This window comes from Nelumbo nucifera, chromosome 8, assembly GCF_055504915.1.
Source record: "Nelumbo nucifera cultivar China Antique chromosome 8, China Antique-T2T, whole genome shotgun sequence".
In the NCBI taxonomy this organism is placed as follows: Eukaryota; Viridiplantae; Streptophyta; class Magnoliopsida; order Proteales; family Nelumbonaceae; genus Nelumbo; species Nelumbo nucifera.
Window position 1 is genome coordinate 53,798,691 of NC_142656.1, and position 20,914 is coordinate 53,819,604.

The window sequence follows — 20,914 nt, forward strand, 5'->3', positions numbered from 1 at the left end:
GCTGCAAGATGAGCAGAGCTAAGCTTTCTGTTGGATGCAATAGCATCTAAATTTTTAGCCTTTGCTATGGCGTGTTCAAGGCAGAGACGATGTCTATGGTGGCATTATGGCGTGTTCAAAGCTCCCCTGAAACCAGGCCTCTTATGAGCACCATGGTGAAGATGTTGGAGGGATGCACCTGTGGTCTGCTTATCCCACGTGGGTAGGGGCTATGAAATATTGTACTCCAGTCCAAATTAACACAAGAGAAGTTATCCATGTAAAATTTACACCAATGTGTATTCCAAACACCAATAAAAAATTTCATCAAATTTCACACATCGACAACCAAACACAATCGGAGTAAATATTTAATTTCAACCGGTTCCAATTTACATGTATCACTGAACCGGTTTACATTTTTCCAGGAGTGTAAATTTACTTTTACACCTCAAACAAACGTAGCCTTGGTAACTATTTCCTATTATGGTATGCATTTTATCTTATTGGAAACTCAATCTAAACATTTCCTAATATGGATTAATCATTCTCAATGGCTTTCTAATGGCCAAATGCTCTCAGTGGTTTTAGTTTGAAAAGAACATGAATTAAATTAGTAAAAACCAACTAAGTAAACAAAGCACTGTTGTAAGCAATAGTCTTTGAGAAATAAGAGATATTTGTGCTAAATTAGTTATAATGAGAAGAAATGATTAACCTTTTTGACTTATTTACTTTTGTGAATTTCTAGTTGAACCTATATTGTTTGAGCATCTTGAAAATCGAAATGGCAACACATAATGTACAAGTAAAATTACAAAAGAAAAACTACTAAATTGAATCGTTGGAAGTTGGGGGTTTTTGAAAAGTTTAAACTATCACATGAGAATTTCAAATTAAACCGACGAATGCTAAGTTGGTAACTATGGGTTATGTTGGAAGTTGGAATCTAAGGCGGTGTTTGGTTTGAAGGAAAAGGTACAGAAAAGAAGGGAAACCAGACATAGCCTAAAAGTTTAAGGGGGGTCATTGGTAATTTACCCAAATAGAAACATCCAACCAAAGACGCTGAGTCGCTGACTTTAATCAGACTGTCACCATCTCAACGCAGTCATCCTTTCCGTTTCTCTGAGGTGAAACCCTAACCTAAAGATTTAATCCATTGCCGTTGTTGCGACAGTAGAGGGGATGACAACCGCTTACCATCACTGACCATCTACTTCCATCAACCGCTGTCGACAAGCGACCAGTAATAGCATCCAAACGAATTAACGAACCGTTTCTAGGTCACTACCGGCAGCCATCGCCGATTGCTCACCGCTGCAACTGTTCCAGCTAAAGAGTAGAACTTAAAAGGTACCAACATAACAGTGCCTACTGGGTTTTCTTTTTTGCTTTGTATTTTCGCTTATTTTTGCTCCCGAATGAATTGAAAAGCCTGTATTTTTGTAGAATACTGATCAATCTTATTATAGATAATACTGATTTTTGTATTTCCTTATTCTTTGAAAAGTTCATATTTTTTCCCTTATTCTTTGTCGATCAATCTTCTTATGATTATTCAGTGTAGATAATATTGATCAATCTTATCCTATTTCATAATCCAATCGAATGGAATTCGAATTGGATATCCGGCAACCTTTATACCCCGATCAGAGTTCGATTAGATCCGTTTGCAGTCCTACCCTTGGGATTAGAACTTATTACAGTTTAGCTGTTGGTCTAACGACTCTAGTGCATTCCTCGTCATTCTGTTTTTTCCACTGCTTTTTTTTTTCTCAGTGTGATTCTCTTGATTAGTTATTTGACAGGTTCATAATTGCAAGATCAAATGAAGCATATCGTAAAGATCATTACATTGTTAGTGGCAATCACTGCCTTCTGGATCGGCCTTTTGGAGACAGCTTTAGTCCCACGCAGTTATACTTGGTTGGTGAGTTTATTGATCTTCATTCATTATATGGCTTAAGTGGGTTTTATTATTTATCTTTTTATTGGTTTGCATGAGTTTTTACCTTTGGTTCTTGTCATTTCTTGCCAGCTACCTGTCTACTTTATTGTATCACTAGGATGCTATGGTCTTTTAATGGTTGGGGTTGGTTTGATGCGGTTTCCAACCTGTCCTCAAGAAGCAGGGTTACTGCAACAGGTTTTTACTTTTTGCCTCTCTCACTTTATTTGTTATTCCTTTCACACGATTTAATCTTTTGATTTTAAATAAGAGGTAAATATGTTCTGTTAGCTGCTTCTATGAATAGCGTATCTTACAGGGAAAACAAAGGGGGTGATTTCCATTTATAGATCAAGCATTAGGAAAATGGATAAGATTTGAATTGGACCACCTGTCAGTTAAATATCACGATATGCATCCATTTATGAAAAAAAGGTAACAAGATATGCATGGTAAGAAACAATGAATAAACTTGACTGGATGATAACAATAATATTTGTTTCTGAATCCTGACCCTTCTACTATTTTTTATTTTTCTGACCAGCCAAGGAAAGTTGTAAACTGGAGAAAATTGGATTATACCATCCATAAGTTAAATTTTACTTTCAGATTGGTTGAAGATAACATAATAATACATGCCAACAAATGTTGCCCACAATGTATGCATATTGATTTATTTGATGTTTGTTCTCTTGATTAAGAATTGCAGCTTTGGAATGAGTAAGTCCTTGTCTTTTCAGCTGTACACTATGCAAAGCGTCCATTAAACCTTTATGCTGGCTTTCTAGTTTTTAAAAGTGAGAAAGGTTTAATCTAGACTTAATCAATTTTGTGCAAGCCTAAAAGACCTTTTGGTTTTACTTTGGAGTTATAATCCACCTTGAAGCTTTAACTCATACTTTAAAAGTTTGTATAAATGATTTTTTTTATCCAAATACTGTTCTAATCAAATCTATAGAAACTCTGATATTTATCTGAATGACGGTGCACCAACAATTTAATCAACTTGTTTCATTTGTAGGGTTCAGGGTTAGAGGGGGTAGGGGCATGTTTCATGGATGACAGTGCACCAACAATTTAATCAACTTGTTTCATTTGTAGGGTTCAGGATTAGAGGGGGGTAGGAGCATGTTTCATGGATGAAGTCCCCAAATTTTAGTTTATAATTCAAACGTTAATTTCCACTAACCATTTATTCACTTCCATGGATATGTTCAGTTCTCAAGCAAAGCCCATTCAGTGTGGCCCATTTTCTTTTATACCTAATTAGCTATTAAGATTGATGAAATCCCACAAGAAAGTATGAAACTATCAAGTTAATGCAGGATGAAAATGTAAAACGAAAGACCATTACCTAATGTTGTTTCATTTGTAGGGTTCAGGATTAGAAGGGGTAGGAGTATGTTTCATGGATGAAGTCCCTAAATTTTAGTTTATAATTCAAATGTTAATTTCCATTAACCATTTATCCACTTCCATGGATATGTTCAATTCTCAAGCAAAGCCCATTCAGTGTGGCCCATTTTCTTTTATAGCTATCAAGATTGATGAAATCCCACAAGAAAGTATGAATCTATCAAGTTAATGCAGGCTGAAAATGTAAAACAAAAGGCCATTTGTTTTTGCACAAAGTGGCTACTTTGTGGCTATCTAGGTTATCCGGAGGCAGGAATTGGTTACAGATTTAACCTTTGACATTATTTTTTGCACAAAGTGGCTACTTTCAGGATCAGATTCCTGTTCTCGTGCTGGTCAGCCTGAGATGGCAAACAAAGGCTAGGTTGTGTTGATATGGAGTTGCCACAAACAAAGGACACATCTAGTGGTATAGGTTGCACTCTTTATGATTTCCCTATCCTAGCATATCCATCTTATTTTTTTTTCTTTATTTGCAAAACAGAGACTATAAACTAAATGTTCAATTTCATTCTTTTCTCCCATGTTTGTAATCTATGTTAAATTGTTTATGAGATTGCATCGATATCTTAAATTCAAAGTATATATTTTCTTTATTACTGACCATAGTTAGCACCTAGATCACGTTGATAACACTTTTATGGTCAAAAGAAATTTCAATATATCAGCAACTTTGAACTGTATAGTATGGCTGATTTACTAAGGCAGGAACTAATTATCTAACCTATTTTCCCCCTTTATCTTTACATTTTTAGAGTATAGCCAAGGCGTTGGGTAGAAAATTAGCAGATCTATCTACCCAATTAAACCTTGTGCCCTTTTGCCTTGCTATGATTCTTTGAATCTATTTGGAGATTTTTTTTTCAAGGGCAAGTGAAGGAAAAATGACAAACTCAATAGCATAACCTTTTATCTAAATTTATACTCTCATCATCTTCACAAGCACAAAACTGATTTGGAGTTTTATTCTTGTCTCGTTGTTTGGGAAGAACAAAATGCAATGCTCTTTCTAGAGAAGGAAAGGATGTAGGAGCTGTGAAAGACTGCATTTTGGCTAGGGTGATACATTGGGTGAAAACTTTGGATTTATTCTCTTAGTTCTTCTTTGATGACCTTTGGAGGAATTAGGTGAGTTTTATTCCTGTTTTAACTTGATGTAATACTTTGTTAGGAGAGGTAACAGCTCGTGTCTCTCCACGGGTTTCCTGCAATGCCTTAATTTTCTGGTTTAATAAAATTATCTTCATTCATAAAAAAAATGTGTTATTCAACCCTCCAATGATACATATCTCTTTTTCCAAGTGGTCAACTTTTTGGCAAACTTGTCTTGGACTCCAAAACTAGTCCTTCGATATCTCCTAAAGGGAGACAACATTTGATGGGCCAAGCTAAGATAGAGCATCCTAAGATTGTAAAATATCTTTCCAATATGCCCTCCGCCATATTAGTACTGGTTAAATAACAATTTTCAAGGTAGATTTTTGGACATCTTCTTAAACAGAGTTGTCAACATACCAAGACGATTGTTAAGGTAGACCAGGAGTCATGCACTTAGAGGATTAATGGTAGACAGAAATGATGTAACAGTCATGCACTTGCAGTTTGCAGATGATATCATATTCTATGAAGAAGGCAACTTAGAAGGCTTGAGGAGTTTAAAGGAAATCATTGTTACTTGTGAGCTAGTTTCTAATTTGAGAGTGAACTTGGAAAAGAGTTGTGTAGCAAGGATTAATATGGAGGAGGAAGAATTAAGAATGTTGGCAGAGATTCTAGGGTGTGAGGTAAGGAATTTTCCATTGGATTATCTTGGTCTCCTGTTAGGAGGAAACCCGAGGTCAGAAGTCTTTTGGAAGCTGGTAGTAAAGAGATTCACTAAACGACTAGCACTTTGGAAAAGAAATTACTTCTCAGTGGGTGGAAGAATAACCTTGATTAAGGCAACTGTAGCTAATTTACCTATCTATTACCTTTTCCACCTTTAGGTTCCAGCTAGAGTTGCAGGTCAACTAGAGAAGATCATGAGAGACTTCCTTTGGAAACCAGGGGATGAGAAGAGGGATTATCTAGTGAAGTGGGAGCAAGTTATTAAACCTAAGGAGCAGGGTGGGCTTGGAATAGGGTACCTAATCTCTAGAAATACAACATTGTTAGGGAAATGGTTATGGAGCATAGGAAGAAATAGAGTCCCAGTGATCTATCTCCAATTTGCTGATGTTATTATTATTTTTAGTGAGGGGGTTGACCCAAAGCTCTAATAAGTTACTTTGAAAGGATTTCTAACATGAAAATAAACCTAGACAAGAGCTGTGTGGTATGGATAAACCTAGATGAAGAGTTTATTGAGTCTGTGGCAGAGTGCTTAAGTTGTCATGTAGCTTCTTGGCCCTTGTCTTATCTTGGGCTTCCCCTAGGGGCTAACTTGAAAGAGAGCTGTTTTGGGACTCCAATCCTAGAGAAATTTGAAAAATGGTTAGCAGCTTGGAGAAAGAGCTATATATCTCTAGGAGGTAGAGTAACTTTGCTTAAAGCCACTCTAGCTAATTTTGTCGGTTTATTATCTGTCTATGTTTAGGATACCCTCTAGGGAGGCAAAGAAATTGGAGAAATTAATGAGGGATTTCCTTTGGGAGCCTGGGGAAGAGAAAAATGATCACTTAATAAGATGGGAGATAGTTTGTAAGAGTAAAGAAGAGGGTGGGCTGGGGATAGGGAACTTGGCTCTAAAGAATGTAGCTTTGTTAGGTAAGTGGTTGTGGAGATGGCCTTTGGAAAGAGAGAGGTTATGGCATGAGGTGATAGCTAGTATTCATGGTTGTTTTGAGAATGGTTGGGATGCTGAAGTTTCTTGTTAGGCTACTTTGACCACTCCTTGGAAAGTAATTCACAGTATCCTGGCCCTTTTTTTGAACTTTGCCAGGTATGATGCTTGTTTAGGGAACTTTGTGTTATTTGGGTAGGTAATTCAGCCCTCAAGGACCTACTGAACTTGATGTTGTTTTGGAACTTTTTCATGTCCTAGATAGTGTTTGTTTGGATCCTCTAAAGCTAGATAAGAGGATTTGGTCTTCCTACCCCAAAGGCTTCTTTACTTGTGCTTCATTCTTCAAGGCCCTTTGTTCTTCCCTTGTTCAAGGTGTCTGTCTAGCCAAGGAGTTTTGGTCTAGACCTATTCCCCCTAAAGTTATTTTGTTCTTTTGGATAGTGTTTCATTGGAAGATCAATACTTTAGACTGTTTGCAGAAGAAAAAACTTTTCATGTGCTTATCCCCTAACTGGTGTATTCTTTGCAAAGCCAATGGTGAGGATTGCTTCCACTTACTAATTTCATGCTCTTTTGCTGTTGCTATTTGGGATTGGATATTTGCCTTGTCGGGATGTAGGTGGAACCGGACTGGCCTTTAGATGTAAGTTTGCTTTTTGACCCGTCTACCTTTGTATGGCCCACTAGAAGAGGGAGGACCATGTGGAAATGTATTAGAGCTGCTGCACTTTGGACAATTTGGGAAGAAAGAAATGCAAGAATTTTTCAACAAAAGGAACAAAGTCTCTTACTTGTCAAGGAATGCATCCTAACAAGGTCAATTAACTGGTTGAAAACTTTGGATTCTTTCTGCTCCTTTGATGACTTTTGGAGAAACTGGTTAGCAGTGGCAAGTAGCTCCTCTAGGAAAGAAAATGTCATTTTAGGTTGTACTCCGCCACCTGAAGATTGGGTTAAACTGAATTTTGATGATAATAGTCAAGGATATCTTATCCCCTCAGGCATATGAGGGGTTTTGAGAGATAAGGACAGCAACATCTTAGCCTTATACTCTGGTTTATTGCGAATAGGAGACTCAGTCAAGGCTGAACTATTGGCACATCTACAAGGTATTCAGATAGCAAATCAAATAGGAGTGGAGCATATCCTAATTGAAGGAGATTCTAAGGTGGTTGTGGGCTGGTTAACAGACCCGAGCTCAGTAATTTGGTGCTGCAAAGATTTCCTAAAGAAGGCAAGCTGGTTAACAAGCAACATGAGTGTTTGTTCACATTGGGTGAGAAGGTTGGCAAATGCTATCGCTGATAGTCTCACTAAATAGGGGGTCTTGTGGGAATATCTGTACTAACAGCCTTGTAATGATTTGATTATAGTGTACTATGGTTTCTTACACTCTTTTACTTTCAACAGAGGTCGCACTTCGTGCCTCTCTTTGGGGTACTGTAACTTGCTTACATATTGGTAATGAAGTAACTTTTCAATTATGAAAAAAAAAAGGTTATGGAGGTTTCCTTTGGAAAATGACAAACTTTGGCATAAGGTATTTGCAAGCATTCACGGGACACTGAATAATGGATGGGATGCAAAAATAGCCTCTTCATCAACTTCATTCTCCTTGGAAATCAATTCAGGTGGTATGTGCAACTTTTATCAATTCCACTAGATATGATGTGGGAAGTGGGACTTGAGTATTGTTTTGGGAAGACCTTTGGCTAGTTGAAACTCCCCTTTATTTTGCCTTTCCTAGTCTCTACTCCTTGTCTAACTATAAACAACAACCTATCTCGAGATTTGTTGCCTTTTCTCCTTTAGGGATAAATTAGGACTTTGGGTTTAGAAGGGGTTTGAGGGACAATGAGTGTGTGGCACTTATGCAATAACTGGGTAAACTCCACCTAACTTTCCTTGTTCAATCAATGGAGGACACTAGAGTATGGTCTTGTACTCCTAATGGGGTTTTTATTTGTGCTTCCTTTCTTAATGCTCTTTTGCATTTCAGTACTTTGGTATGGAACTTCCCTGTGAAAGAAATTAGAAGCAAGCCTATCCCACCTAAAATCCAGGCATTGTGTTGGGAAGTCTGTCTTGGAAAGATAAACACTTGTGATTTGCTTTAGAAAAGGAGGCCAAATAAATGCCGCTCTCTCCATATATGCTTCCTTTGCCGTGAAAGTGGTGAATCCATATTTCATTTGTTTCTGTCTTTTTTTTTTTTGTACTTGGTATTTGGGAATTCTATTGTTCTCTTTTTGGTTGCAGATGGATATCTCCGCAGGATTTAGTGAGCTTATTTAGCCCAAATTTTTTAAGACAACCAGGAAGGAGAGGAATGTGGAAAGCAATTTGGTCTGCAATAGTGTGTACTGTTTGGGAGGAAAGAAATGGAAGGACTTTCAATGAGAAAATTAGATCAAAAGAGGAATTATGTGAAATTATAAAAATCAGAGCAGCACACTAGATAAAGACATTTGATACATTCAAAGACTTCTCACTTTCTCAGTGAATGACATAATAAGGGCATGGTTTGAAGTGGCAGTTTCCTCAAGAGAACATGAAAAGATGGTTATGGAGTGGTTACCCCCGGTAGCTAATAAAGTAAAATTGAACTTTGATGGGAGCTCCATGGGAAGCATTGGAATGGAAAGTATTGGAGGAGTTTTTAGAGATTGCACAGGAAAAGTGTTGGCTATGTTTTCAGGTCCCTTGAGGTTGGGAGACTCACTAAAGGCAGAACTGATGGCACTGTTGCAAGGCTTAAGACTTGCTAAACAATCAAACTTTCAGTACTTGGAAGTAGAGGGAGATTCAAAGCTGATAATTTCTTGGTATAAGAATAAATTCAACGGATGAGAAAGGGGAATCCAGGGCCTTTGGGCATTGGGGGGGGGGTGCTAAGAGATGAGAAAGGGAATGTAATAGCTATGTTCTCTGGTCCAATTGGAGTGGGAGACTCTTTGAGGGCTGGGGTGTTAGCAGCTTTGGAAGGGGTATACAGGGCTAAACACCTAAATGTCAAGAAACTGATTATAGAAGGGGATTATGAGATTGTAGTGAACTGGCTAAAAGAAGACACCTCTAAGCTTTGGAGCTACAGCAATGAAAAGATAAAATTCAAATGACTGATCAAGAACATGGAAGTTCAGTGTACTTGGGTAAAGAGAAATGCAAACTCCTTTGCTGATGGACTAGGCAAGGGGTGAGACCATAGGGATTCTGGTTTCTGGGCTCAGTTGTATTGTTCTTTTCCTTTTGGGTGCTTGTCCACTTTCTTGGGGAGTTAAGATACTTTAGCTCTTCTACTTTGTAAGCTTATTCCTATTTAATGAAATCTGTTGTTATTGATCCAAAAAAAAACAGCTCATGCCATGGATCTATAGACATGAGTTTAGGGAAATTGAAAGCATCATATTGATCAAAAAAAAAAAAAAAGAAAGCACACACAAGGGCTGAACATTACATTCAATTGGGTAAGGACTGCAAATGGGATGGCCAATACTCTAGCAAAGGAAAGGGGTGTATAGGCAACAATTGTTTTGGGTGCAATTGTAACATATGTAACTTGTGGGAACTGATCCTTTGTATTATCTAGATTTAGCATCACTTGATAAAATTTTTCAGTTCTTCTTGCTGATAAAAAAAGATTTCTTACCTCTTCTTCACTTACAGTTTGTTTGGTTGCTGAGAAAAGGGGAATATTCCTTTCTGATTCATTTTTCATGTGTTTATTTTGAGTCATGAGACGAGAGACCCGGGGTTGTGGATTCTCAAAATCGGGAATGCAAGGTCTCACCAAAACCATGGGGCCCCGGTGAGAAACAAAATTAGTGGGAAAATTTTACTGAAATCAATGTATTTCCCAATGAACACTACCAGCACTATGTAGAGTACAAGAGATGGTTTTTCTTTTTTTTTTTGATCAGCAGTATAAGAGATAGTTTCCACAACATATTTCCATTTCCACTTCTGTGGGTAGCAACCTGAAATTTTACTGGAATCGACATATTCCTAGTGAATACTTTCAGCACTATGTAGAGTACAAGAGATAGTATTACAACATAAGTTGGTGACAATATTGTAGATATGTAGTGTAAGAATGTTATTGCCCACCTAACTTACATGATTACCACTTTGAGCTAGCTCAATTTTCATTTCAAACATGAAGTCAAATATTGGTTTTTGTTTGTGTAATAGATTATTTGGTTGATCTATTACAACCACTTACATTTTTTGAGTTTAAATTTTGTTTAAACTCATTCTATCATGAAGCTTTGAATATTAAGGTTTACTGGGCAGCTTCAAAACAATTCTTTTGCCTATAACCTTAGTTTCTTAGGTTTGTTTAATGACTTGAAACAAGACAATAGTTTAAAAAAGGTCTGCCTATGCTTCATTTATCATTTTATAAAATACCATTCTATATTTTGCATATTTTACAATGTTTCCACCATGTTTATAATTTTTACAATATTTCCATATGATATTTCTAACATTTCCGACATATTTCTTATATTTGGATGCCAGCATTTCCACTGACACCGACATTTTAAACCTTGTGGCTTGCTGTGGGGTCATTCCATTGTGTTCAATAGTTCAATAGTCAGATCTCCAGTGTCATTTCTTGTGCCTCAATGGTCAAATCTCTGGCATCATTTTGTCATTTTCAATTGTCGGATTCCGACATCATTCAGTTGTGTTCAATGTTCAGATCTCTGGTGTCATTCCTCGCAGCTCAACCATGTTAAGCTGTGCTTATTTTATTTTCTCTTGAACTCCATTTTTGGCCAGTAAGAAAACATCACTGACCAAATTGCCTGAATTTATTTGCCCATTGATGAATCGCTTAGGATTTTCTATTTCGCATCTGAGGATTTTTGATTTCTTTGTTGTCCTTGAAACTTGAAAGGACTGTTTGAACTAATCTGTCACTATATTTCTGTGTTGAGATGAAAGAACCTCCTTTTTTAACCACTGGTTCTAAAAACAATGAAATCTTAATAAATCTATACAGCAATGAAGCTTTATTTTATCTTTTCTTACTGTGCTTTTTTTTTGAGATTGATCTTCATTAAACTTGTTTGAAAATACAAACTCAGTGTATTTAGAACCCAGAGAGAAAAGTTACAGGTTGTATTGATTTAGAACCCAAAAATAAAAATAAAAAATTTAGTATCCAAAAAGCTTTATTTGGATTTGAGGTTGTACTTCACTAGATGTAATAAACCCCATTGATATGCAGGTTGCAGTTAGAACCTTAAAACGAAAAACTCGTATTGATTTTTGTAGTAGGTTTTCGTATGCTATGCGGAAAATTCAAGAGGACACATGGCAAATAAAATTGTAAATTGCTTCTATTTTCTCAGAAAACAAGCATTGAAAAATAGATTTTCTTATAGATTAGGGATCACCAACTAAACACAATATGGCCAGCTGAGAAAATGAATTTTCTTTCTCACACTATCCTTTCTTGTCCCATCCTTTCTCAAACCAATTTTCTCAGCAACCAAAAGGATGCTTGGTCACAAAATAGGATGATATCACCTTCAAAACTTTATCACCACTACATCTATCCCTATTTATCAACCTTTTTTATTAGCCCAATTCTATCAACTTTTAATCCTTTTGTCAGAATTAAGACTTTGACCACTCTATTAAACAAAACTGAATATGGGATTTCAAGCACCCCATTATCATCTTCATCTAGCCCTAAGCTCATTCCTCTCTGTTGCCTCTTCCAGGAAACCCCAACCCACAGGTTCGTAAATCTTCTCTTGTCCAACTTACAAACAAATCCACATCCTCTTCTTCTTACTTCCTCAAAATACTCAGAGGTTCCTTTGAATTGTGTAGTGATGAATAGAGGTGTGCTCTTAAGCCTCAGAGATAGAACATTTTCTACTATCTTATTCAGGCTTTCCATTAGGCTAATTGATATAAAATCTTTAAGGTTACTTGCTTTTAGGGATTAAGGGCTATGATGGTAGCATTGGTGCCTAGAATGATGATTCCTCTCTCAAAAAACTTATCAATCACTTCTAGCAAATTGTATTTCACTCTCCCAACAGTCTTGGAAAAAAGGTCATTGGATAACCATCTGGGCCTGGTGCCTTGTCTCTACTCATAGAAAAAGCTGGCCATTTAATCTCCTCGAGTTTAAATTTTAATTCCAAGTTTTCCATTTGTTCCCTATCATGTCACCCAGATGCAAGGACATGGTTGAATATGTGTGTGTGTGTGTGTATGTGTTTCTTTTTGATAAATGTTAGATATGGGTGTGTTACCCACATGTTTTCAAAGCAAAAAAGGGTGGGGCTTCATAGGATATGAATGTATCCAACTTAAAAGCGAGTGGATGTTTCTCGACTTTGTCCAAAAGGGTAACTTCTTGAATTCACCAGAATTAATAAATTAGTTACAACTCCACATACTGGTGGTGATGTTCTGGTTTGGGTTATTTGTTTTGTGGATGAATCTAATTACACCGAAGTCCCTAAGTGCATCATGTGCCCTCCCATAAGCCTCTGATTGCATATAACTCCTCCCCAATTGTCCTCTTTCCCTGTACTCATTAGGATCATATACATTTGTCATCACCTACTCAAATCCATCTCTCCACGTTTTTTACTTTCAATAGTACTGTTTATCTTCCCAGTGATCTCCCCCATACACTCCACTTGCTGTTATCACATTTAAGTCTTGCCCTGTTCTTTTTTCCCCCTCTTCTTTTCTTACTCAACTGCTTCAACACTTCCTGGTGTACCTTTGTTTCCTTTTGGGGGTGGGGGTATCTTTAGCCCCATTGACTTTGCAAACTCCTTGATAGGGCGGCCTAAGTTTTATCTCTTTTTCCTGTTCCTTGCTTTTGGTCTCTTTTAGCTGCAAAGGTATGGGGTTAGGAGTATCACCTTCCTCCCGATCTAGTCCATGTTCCCCAAATCCATTCTAACCAGCTCATTGAATTGTACTATTTATAATACTCCAAATCTCTGTCCCTTGTGTATTTGTGCAATCTTGGTTATTATCTCTGGTATGGCTAAAGGATCTACACCATGTCATGAGCAAGCTGGTAGCAGAAAAAGGAACTCAGTTAGAATCGGGGTTACCTCAAGGGATAGGGAGTGAGGTGGAACAGGTTCATAGTTAAGGTATTGCTTAACCATATCCAGCTCCAAAATTCTTTCGTACACCAAACTCGGCATTAGGCTTGATAGAAGGGTTTGTTCTTTGATACCATCTCCACTGTGATTTCTAGAAATTGGAACTACTTACTCTTGTGCGGTTTCTTTGATTTGCACAGAGCAGGGGCTAACTCTCAATTATCTTTGGTTCTGGTTTTACTCCCTTTGCATCTTCCCAATGATCCTCCTTGAATGTAGGCATGTTGTTTTGAAGTTTAATTGGGGGTTGCTCCTAGCCTCCTACTTGTGTTACTGGACTCTAACTTCTCATCTTCTATGATGATTGTTCCTGTATTACAGTCCTCTCACTTCATAATCCTTTTTTTTTGGATCAACAACATGAAAAGATTCATTAGATTATCAGAATGTGCACAAAAAGTTGTGGGTAGACATAAAGTCCACCTAAACCCCACTAATTACAATACAGACCCAAGCTTACCCAACAAAGAAATTCATTAGTTACAAACAAGCCCCAAAAGGACCCAAGGGATATCCCACTAGCTACAACATAGCCCAGAAAATAGATTGCCTTTGGACTCCTCACTTCAGAATCCTTTTTTCTTCATACCTCACTCTCCTTATACATGTATCATCTTCAGACTATTCTTCATTATTGTCACTGCATGCAATCCATTGTTTATCACAAGGATCTTCTTGTATTCTTGCCCCTATTATATCTTGGGTTTTGACCATCTATTTTTTTGAAAGAAGGCTTTGGCCTGTCTTCTTAATTTGAATGAAGTTGCCATTCCATTCTGTCTATTACCCTATCTGTTCTTAAATTATGAACCCTTAAATTGTTTCTTACCATCTCAATCCATTTCCTTTTTGGTCTACCCTATCTCTTTTAACCCTTCAACTTGTAATAGGTCATTTCTTACAGGTAGTCTTGATGGTCTTCTCTGCATGTGACCAAAACCATCCTAATCCTCTTTTTTTTGATCAGCAACAAAACCATCTTAATCTATTCTATCTCATTTTGTCACCTAGTAGAGTTACTCCTAGGTTTCTTCAACTGTGTCAATTTCTGACCGTCCTTTCTGATTTTTCCACAAATCCATTCAACATTCACATAGCCACTCATTTTTTGGACACTTTTCTTGATTGTTCAAGACTTTGCTCTATACAAACATTGCTAGTCTTACAACCATTTTATAATTTTTTTTTTTTGATCAATAACAAGAAACTTTATTAAAGATATGAAACTATGTGAAGTTTAGGTACAAAGGGGAGGTAAAAAGACTTAACTCCCCATCAAAGAGTACAAGGAAAAATAAAAAATTAGCCCAAAAAATCGAATCCCTATTCACCCCTTGCTTTGCTAACCCATCAGCAAAGGAATTAGTAGTCCTCTTCACCCAGTTGTAATGAACCACTATATATCCCTACTCAGCCATTTAAATTTATTCTTCTCATTGTTACAACTCCATAAGTCACTGTCTCTCCCTTTTAGCCACCTAATCACCACCTCTGAGTCACCTTCAAGGACCAAACATCTGATGTTCAGCTCCCTTGCTCTTTGGATGCCTTCCAGGGCTGCGAGGATCTCCGCCCTAAGAGAGTCTGCTTCCTCAATTGGGCCTGAAAACATAGCAATAATAGCCCCCACCTCATTCCTGAATACTTCCTCAATCCCAGAAGGCCTTGGGTTCCTTAAACATCTGCCATCAAAATTCAGTTTTATGAACCTAGAAGGAGGGGACCACAAAGGACTACAGCTTCTCTTACTGAGGGCAGAGGAAGCTATCTCCTTCCAATTTCTCACCAAATCAGCCACAGAATAATATGAGAACAGTTCCATAGTTTTCAACCAATGTGCCACCCTTAACAGAATTAGATCCAATAAGTTTTCGATGGTTCTTTCCTTATCTGAAAATATTCGTGAGCTTTTTTCTTCCCATAGAGTCCAACACACTGCAGCCCTGATGCTTCTCCACATAGTCATCCCTCTCTTCTTCGGCCATCTGAAAAAGGAGGGAGAGAACAAGCTTTGGACACTCCTAGGGCGTATCCAAACACACCCAAAAAGGGAAAAGACCCACTCCCAAACTGATTTAGCAACCGAACAAGTAACCATAAGGTGGTAACCAATTTCCCCATCAGCTTTACACAGAGTACATCTATTAGGAAGTAAACAAGAGTTGGGTCTCTTCTTCTGAAGTAGGTCATTTGTGTTAATTCTTTCCAGAAAAGTTTCCCAGCAAAAACTACCAATCCGAGGAGGAATGGGTCTACTCCAAATTTCTTTAACCGGGAAAGACAATCCGATGGGATCAGAAGGCTGAGTTAAAGTCTCAAAATATGAGGCACAAGAGAAAACACTTGAAGAGGAGGGAACCCAAAATCTAGTGTCCTCCTTATTGGGATCCAAGAAAACATTTTCAAGGATATTTAACAAAGACACAAAGTGGTCCAAGTTTGCATCCCTAATTGCCCTTCTCAGACCTAGGTTCCATCCAAACCCTGAAGGAGAGCTTGAGGGGCTTAAGAAGGAACAAATGGATTCATTTTTCAAATTGGAAAGAGCATACAAAGAGGGAAATTGGTCCATCAGAGGTAAGTCTCCGACCCAAAGTTGTTCCCAAAATTTTATTTTATTACCGGAGTTAAGACCATACCTGATACAAGGGGGAAAAACTGGAAGTAGATTGTGTATGTCTGACCAAGGAGAGGCGGTTGTAGTCCTTGCCAAGATCCCAGGTTCCCAACCATTGTTTTCCAACCCATGTATGCTAGCCACAATCTTTGCCCACAACTTGTATCTTTCCAACGGAAACCTCCATAACTATTTCCCCAACAAAGCCCTGTTCCTCTTAGCCTAAGTGGTATTTGCCTATCACATAAGACTTGGGTGCACCCCTTTGTTTTTTCTTATTACATGTTATTATATCTGTTTACAAGAATTAAAAAAAAGAAAGAAAAAAGGAATAAGACCTGTTCTGGTACTGGGTAATGCATGACAATGTTTAAAAAACCAACCTTGAGGCCGAATTATTTTTGCCTCTGGGTTGCAGGTCATTGGTTTGACCATTCGGTCGAACAGGTCAACCCATGAGACATAAAATTAAATGTAGACATAAAATTAAATGTATATATTTGTATACACAGGTTAACCCATGCGTATTTCGGTATAAACATGTATTATATTAATAAAATAATGTTAAGTATATTGTACATGTGATATATGTATATACAAGCAATGTTCAAAATTTCGATACATTATGCCCCTACTGGCATATCTGCCTGTATCGATATTTTAAACCTTGTATACAAGTATTATTTTATGTTTAATTTATATTTTTTAATTCAGTTTTTAAATTTTATTTGTTAAAAAATACTAAAAAATATGATTTGAGGCCAAAAAGGAGTTTTTATTGGCAAAAATAGTGGGACAATGAAAAGTTACCCAAGATCAAAGAAAAAGATCACCCTAATTGGACATTGGAGTGCAAAGTTATAGCCCCCGAAAGTTTGCATACACGTTTAGTATGCAATTCGTGACCCAGTAACTGGGTCAAATGGGTCGATGGTTCGACCACCCAGGTCGAATGTTTTTTGACCCTGTCAACAGTTTTGAAGGATTTCTAGGTTTTATGAGACCTGGAACCGGAATTGTGACCGGGTGACGGTTTGACTGTCCGGGTCAATGGTGGGTTGAAAACACTGATGTATGATACTTTTACAATGTGAATTCTCATTGCATATTTTGCTGTTTAATTTGTTTTATCAATGGAAATCCATATATTGAATATATCACTTACTCTAATCTATACACTTTTAAAATTTCAATGAAATTGACAAGTTAAAGCATGGTAGCAACATGATTGATGTATCATGAATATATAAAAAAAAAGAATCTGTCATTACTTTGTGCATTCTGCTTGATTACTTTGCATCTCTAGCTAGGCATCTCTCATGATTTATCAGAATGTTGAAGAAGCAATCACCCACCACAACTATTTTAGGCTAGTTTTTAATTATGCTCTAGAAATGTCATAGGTATATTCCTTTCAAGCATTACAAATACAGTATCTAGTTTATATGTTCCCTCGGGGGTAATCAACACATTTTAAAGTTTTTTTAATACAATGTTTCAAACTTACCCTGACCATCCCAAACAATACAATAGAATTGTAGGCTAATATTGTTAAGTTGGTGGGTTATATTTGTTTTTAGGTAATGATATCATGTAAACATGCAATGCTATATTTTTTATGAACCCATATTGGATCTAGAATTGTTAGGTAATGATATCCTGCCATCACCTGTTATATATATATATATTGAAATTTAAACAATAAACTTTTTTTTTTTTGCAGGATATTGCAGAGGCCAAAAAATTCTTGAAGCAAAGTGGGATTGATGTGGGCTCTGAATAGCGTTTGATCATAACATTTTCTGAATAGGTTAGAAATTTCAGCTGGAGAACAGGTATACATTGTACATTTACCTGATCTACTGAAGAAACAAATTATACTTGAAAATGTTGGCTCCACCAAGAGAAATAAAGATAAATATTTGCTTGAATGAAACTAGAATGGGAAGGGTTATGCGTTGAGTCCCCAATAGATTGCGGTTGGGAAGATCGATATTCTGTTTATCCTGTTTCCATGGATGGATTCATTTTTTTTTTCCATTTTACCCAAAATAGTGATTTTTTTTCCTTGTAGAAATAGAGAAAATGTTGCATCGTTATCCATTCAAAAGTTGTTTCTGTATGGCCCCTTGAGAAGGCCTGGTCTTGCAAAAAGATTCTTCCTTGTATTGGCACATCATTGCTGTTTTCGGTTGTTTTGTACCATTGCTGTTTCTACTTGAAACGTTTTGGGTTGATCAACACAAATTGGTGAAACAATGGTTATAAATTGGCATACTATTGTATATAAATTGGCCTTGCAAATGCATGTGCTCCAACCTCGACCATTTTCTGATGGTCAATTTAACTGGGCCAAAATAGTAAATCCTAAAGCTGTTTCACTAGTCACTTGCTCATAATATGGTTGCTGAGGCAGTAAGTTGAGGCTGGGCAAGGCCCCCACTTGGCTGGTACTCACCAACTGACGTGTGAGTTCGGATCAGGTCCCACAACAGCAAGTCACCAACTGATGGGGGTGCATTGGGAACATCTCGCCATGGAGGACAAGGGAGATGTTCCCAATGCACGGCTGCAAAGGCTATTGTGATCGGTTGTTAGGACTTGGTGTGCCGGTGTGGGGGTCCTGGGGGATAAAAGGAAAAAAGGCTGGTGCTTTGGTAGGCAATGGTTTCTAACATGGTTTTTAAAAACGAATCGGAAACAGAACTGGTCAGGGGACCGGTTCTGGTTAAGTGGTTCAACCGTCTGGGTTGAATGGTTCGACCCATGATGTCATAAATAAATTAAAAATAAAAATATATTTATAAATAATAAAAATAACATAAAATTAAATAGAAAACAGAAAAAGTACAGAAAATAAAACTATCTAAATAAAAAATAATACAGTATAAAATACATAGAAAATATAAACATAAAATACAGGAAAATTCTAAAAAATACAGAAAAAACACAAAAAAATTCAAAAAATACAGAAAAAATAGCTTGAAATAAACCCTTAAATCTATATGTAAAAACCAGTTTAAAAAAACCATGATTTTGGGTTGTGAGAGATGTTTGGTTGAAGATTCTTCATTCGTGAAATGAAAGACCCCTTTGAGGGGGAAATTGATTTATTGAGAACAAAGATTGAGCAGCAAGACAAGTAGCCTGAAGAGACAAACCGAATCAAGCTAAAGAAGACAAGTGAAAGAAGACAAACTCACTATTCTTCATCGTCTTTTTTCTTAGCAAGGCACTTAAACCGGAACTCATCCAGCTTGGTCTGGTGTTTTTCCAAAAGAAAAAGAAAAGAGACAAACTCGTTGCAAACTCGCAAGTTTGGGTTGTGACTTGTGAGAGATGTTTGTCCGCTGCAAACTTGCTGGACAGCCGCTGCAAATTCGCCGTCCATTGCAAGGTGGCCACCGTTGCAAACTCGCTTGCCGCAACTCTTACTGCTGGAGCTTGGAACTCTTGAAGTGCTGCAAAATCGCCGTTGTCGGTAGCCGTTATTTGTCGTTGGACGCCGGAGGTACTGGCCGCCGTAGGTGGTTGGTTGGTTAGAACGAAAATGGGTTCTAACCCTAAAGGGCCTTAAGCATTCGATTATGATTTGGGGATTCAAGTCATTTTATTTTTTTATTTTTTAAATAAAACTGTGAAAATAAAAAAGGATAACCTGCAAACCGCTACCCGAGTCGAACGGTTTAGTGGTCTGACCGCTCGGGTCAGCAGTTTTTTTGACGTTTCAACGTTTTTTCAAATTTCTTGTTTCTAGTATAACTGGACTCGGGGGCTGATCGGTTACCGGTTTTTCCTATTCAATCGTCTGGTCCAGTCCGGTTTTGAAAAACATGGTTTCTAATATTAAAAAAGTTGTATTTTGAAAACAAGTGTAATAGAGAAAAAATTTAATAATATCCGTCGTACATACCTTATCCATACATTTCAAAATGAACGCATATTACCTTATTATTTGTATGCACATGGATAGTAATAAAATATTATATTGAAGGGCCAATAATACTAAATCTAAGGTTTAAATAATTATGAATAATGTATGAAAACACGACAAACATGTAATTTGATATGGATATGAAGAAACAATTTTTGATAGACAGATTGAACGTAATATAAAGTAATTGATTCTATTACAATATAACTAGCCTGGACGGATGAACCATCATACCATGACAGCGATTGAGGTTAGAAAAAACCTAACATTATATCTTCTTTTTCATTTCTAATTCATACCATGACAGCGATTGATGAGCTTTCTTTCGTCTTTTAACTTGGATGAGGCACAACTTTTCACTCCATTTCTAAACATCCATCCCAAGGTTTTTAAAAATGACTTAGAAAAGAAGCTGCTTTAGCCACCAGTTTTGTGGGTCAATGGTTTAACTATCCGGGTCAAACGGTTTTAGCAGAGGTTATCATAAATATAATCATAAAAAACATAAAAGCACTAAGTTGCATTACATACTTAAAAGGTAATCCCTAGTTGCCACTCTAATCCTTGGTCGCTATTACCACTAGGGGTGTTTAAATTCGGTTGATAAGCCGAAAATCGAACCAGACCAAATTGAATAAGCTAATTTGGCTATTGATTTGGTTCAGTATTATTTTTAAAAAAATCAATTTTCGGTTTGACTGAAATTTTCAACCGAATCGAGCCAAAAACCAAATTAATGTTGTTATTTAGTTAAGTATATTAAACATTAATATTTTATTTATTACTTTATGCTAATTAATTATTATATTTTCCAGTAAACAATTAATAATAGTTAGTTAAAACCTAGACTCATTATTAATTGTTTATTAGCCATTAATTGCTCATTAATCATTAATTACTTTTGGAAATTTCCAATTCGCCAATTCCGCATTGGCATAGGGCTTTGGGCCTATTTTAGTTTTTAATTAATAATAGCTAATTAATTAAAATCATTGGGCTTTGGAGTCATTCTAACTTTTAATTAATAATAGTTAATAATTAATTAATTAAAATCATTGGGTTCTAGGCCATTTTAACTTTTCATTAATAAAACTTATTA

The 20,914-nt window shown here is 36.8% G+C and overlaps 1 protein-coding gene across 4 annotated transcripts; it reads left to right on the forward strand.

The window, feature by feature from the left end:
• Positions 1-1,018: 1,018 nt before the first annotated feature.
• DPMS3 (dolichol-phosphate mannosyltransferase-like protein) lies at positions 1,019-18,083 on the forward strand. Of its 4 annotated transcripts, none has more exons than XR_735922.3 (5): positions 1,019-1,335; positions 1,780-1,912; positions 2,021-2,128; positions 3,645-3,761; positions 17,605-18,083. XR_735922.3 is itself a non-coding variant. In XM_010265012.3 (5 exons), the coding sequence occupies exons 2-4, from the start codon at positions 1,811-1,813 to the stop codon at positions 3,708-3,710; spliced, it is 276 nt and encodes a 91-aa protein (XP_010263314.1). In that variant the 5' UTR covers positions 1,019-1,335; positions 1,780-1,810; the 3' UTR covers positions 3,711-3,755; positions 17,605-18,083. The 4 variants fall into 4 exon arrangements, 3 of the variants coding, with proteins under 3 accessions (XP_010263314.1, XP_010263315.1, XP_010263316.1); XM_010265012.3 differs by having other exon boundaries at positions 3,645-3,755; XM_010265013.3 differs by having other exon boundaries at positions 1,020-1,335; positions 1,791-1,912; positions 3,645-3,755.
• Positions 18,084-20,914: the final 2,831 nt, after the last annotated feature.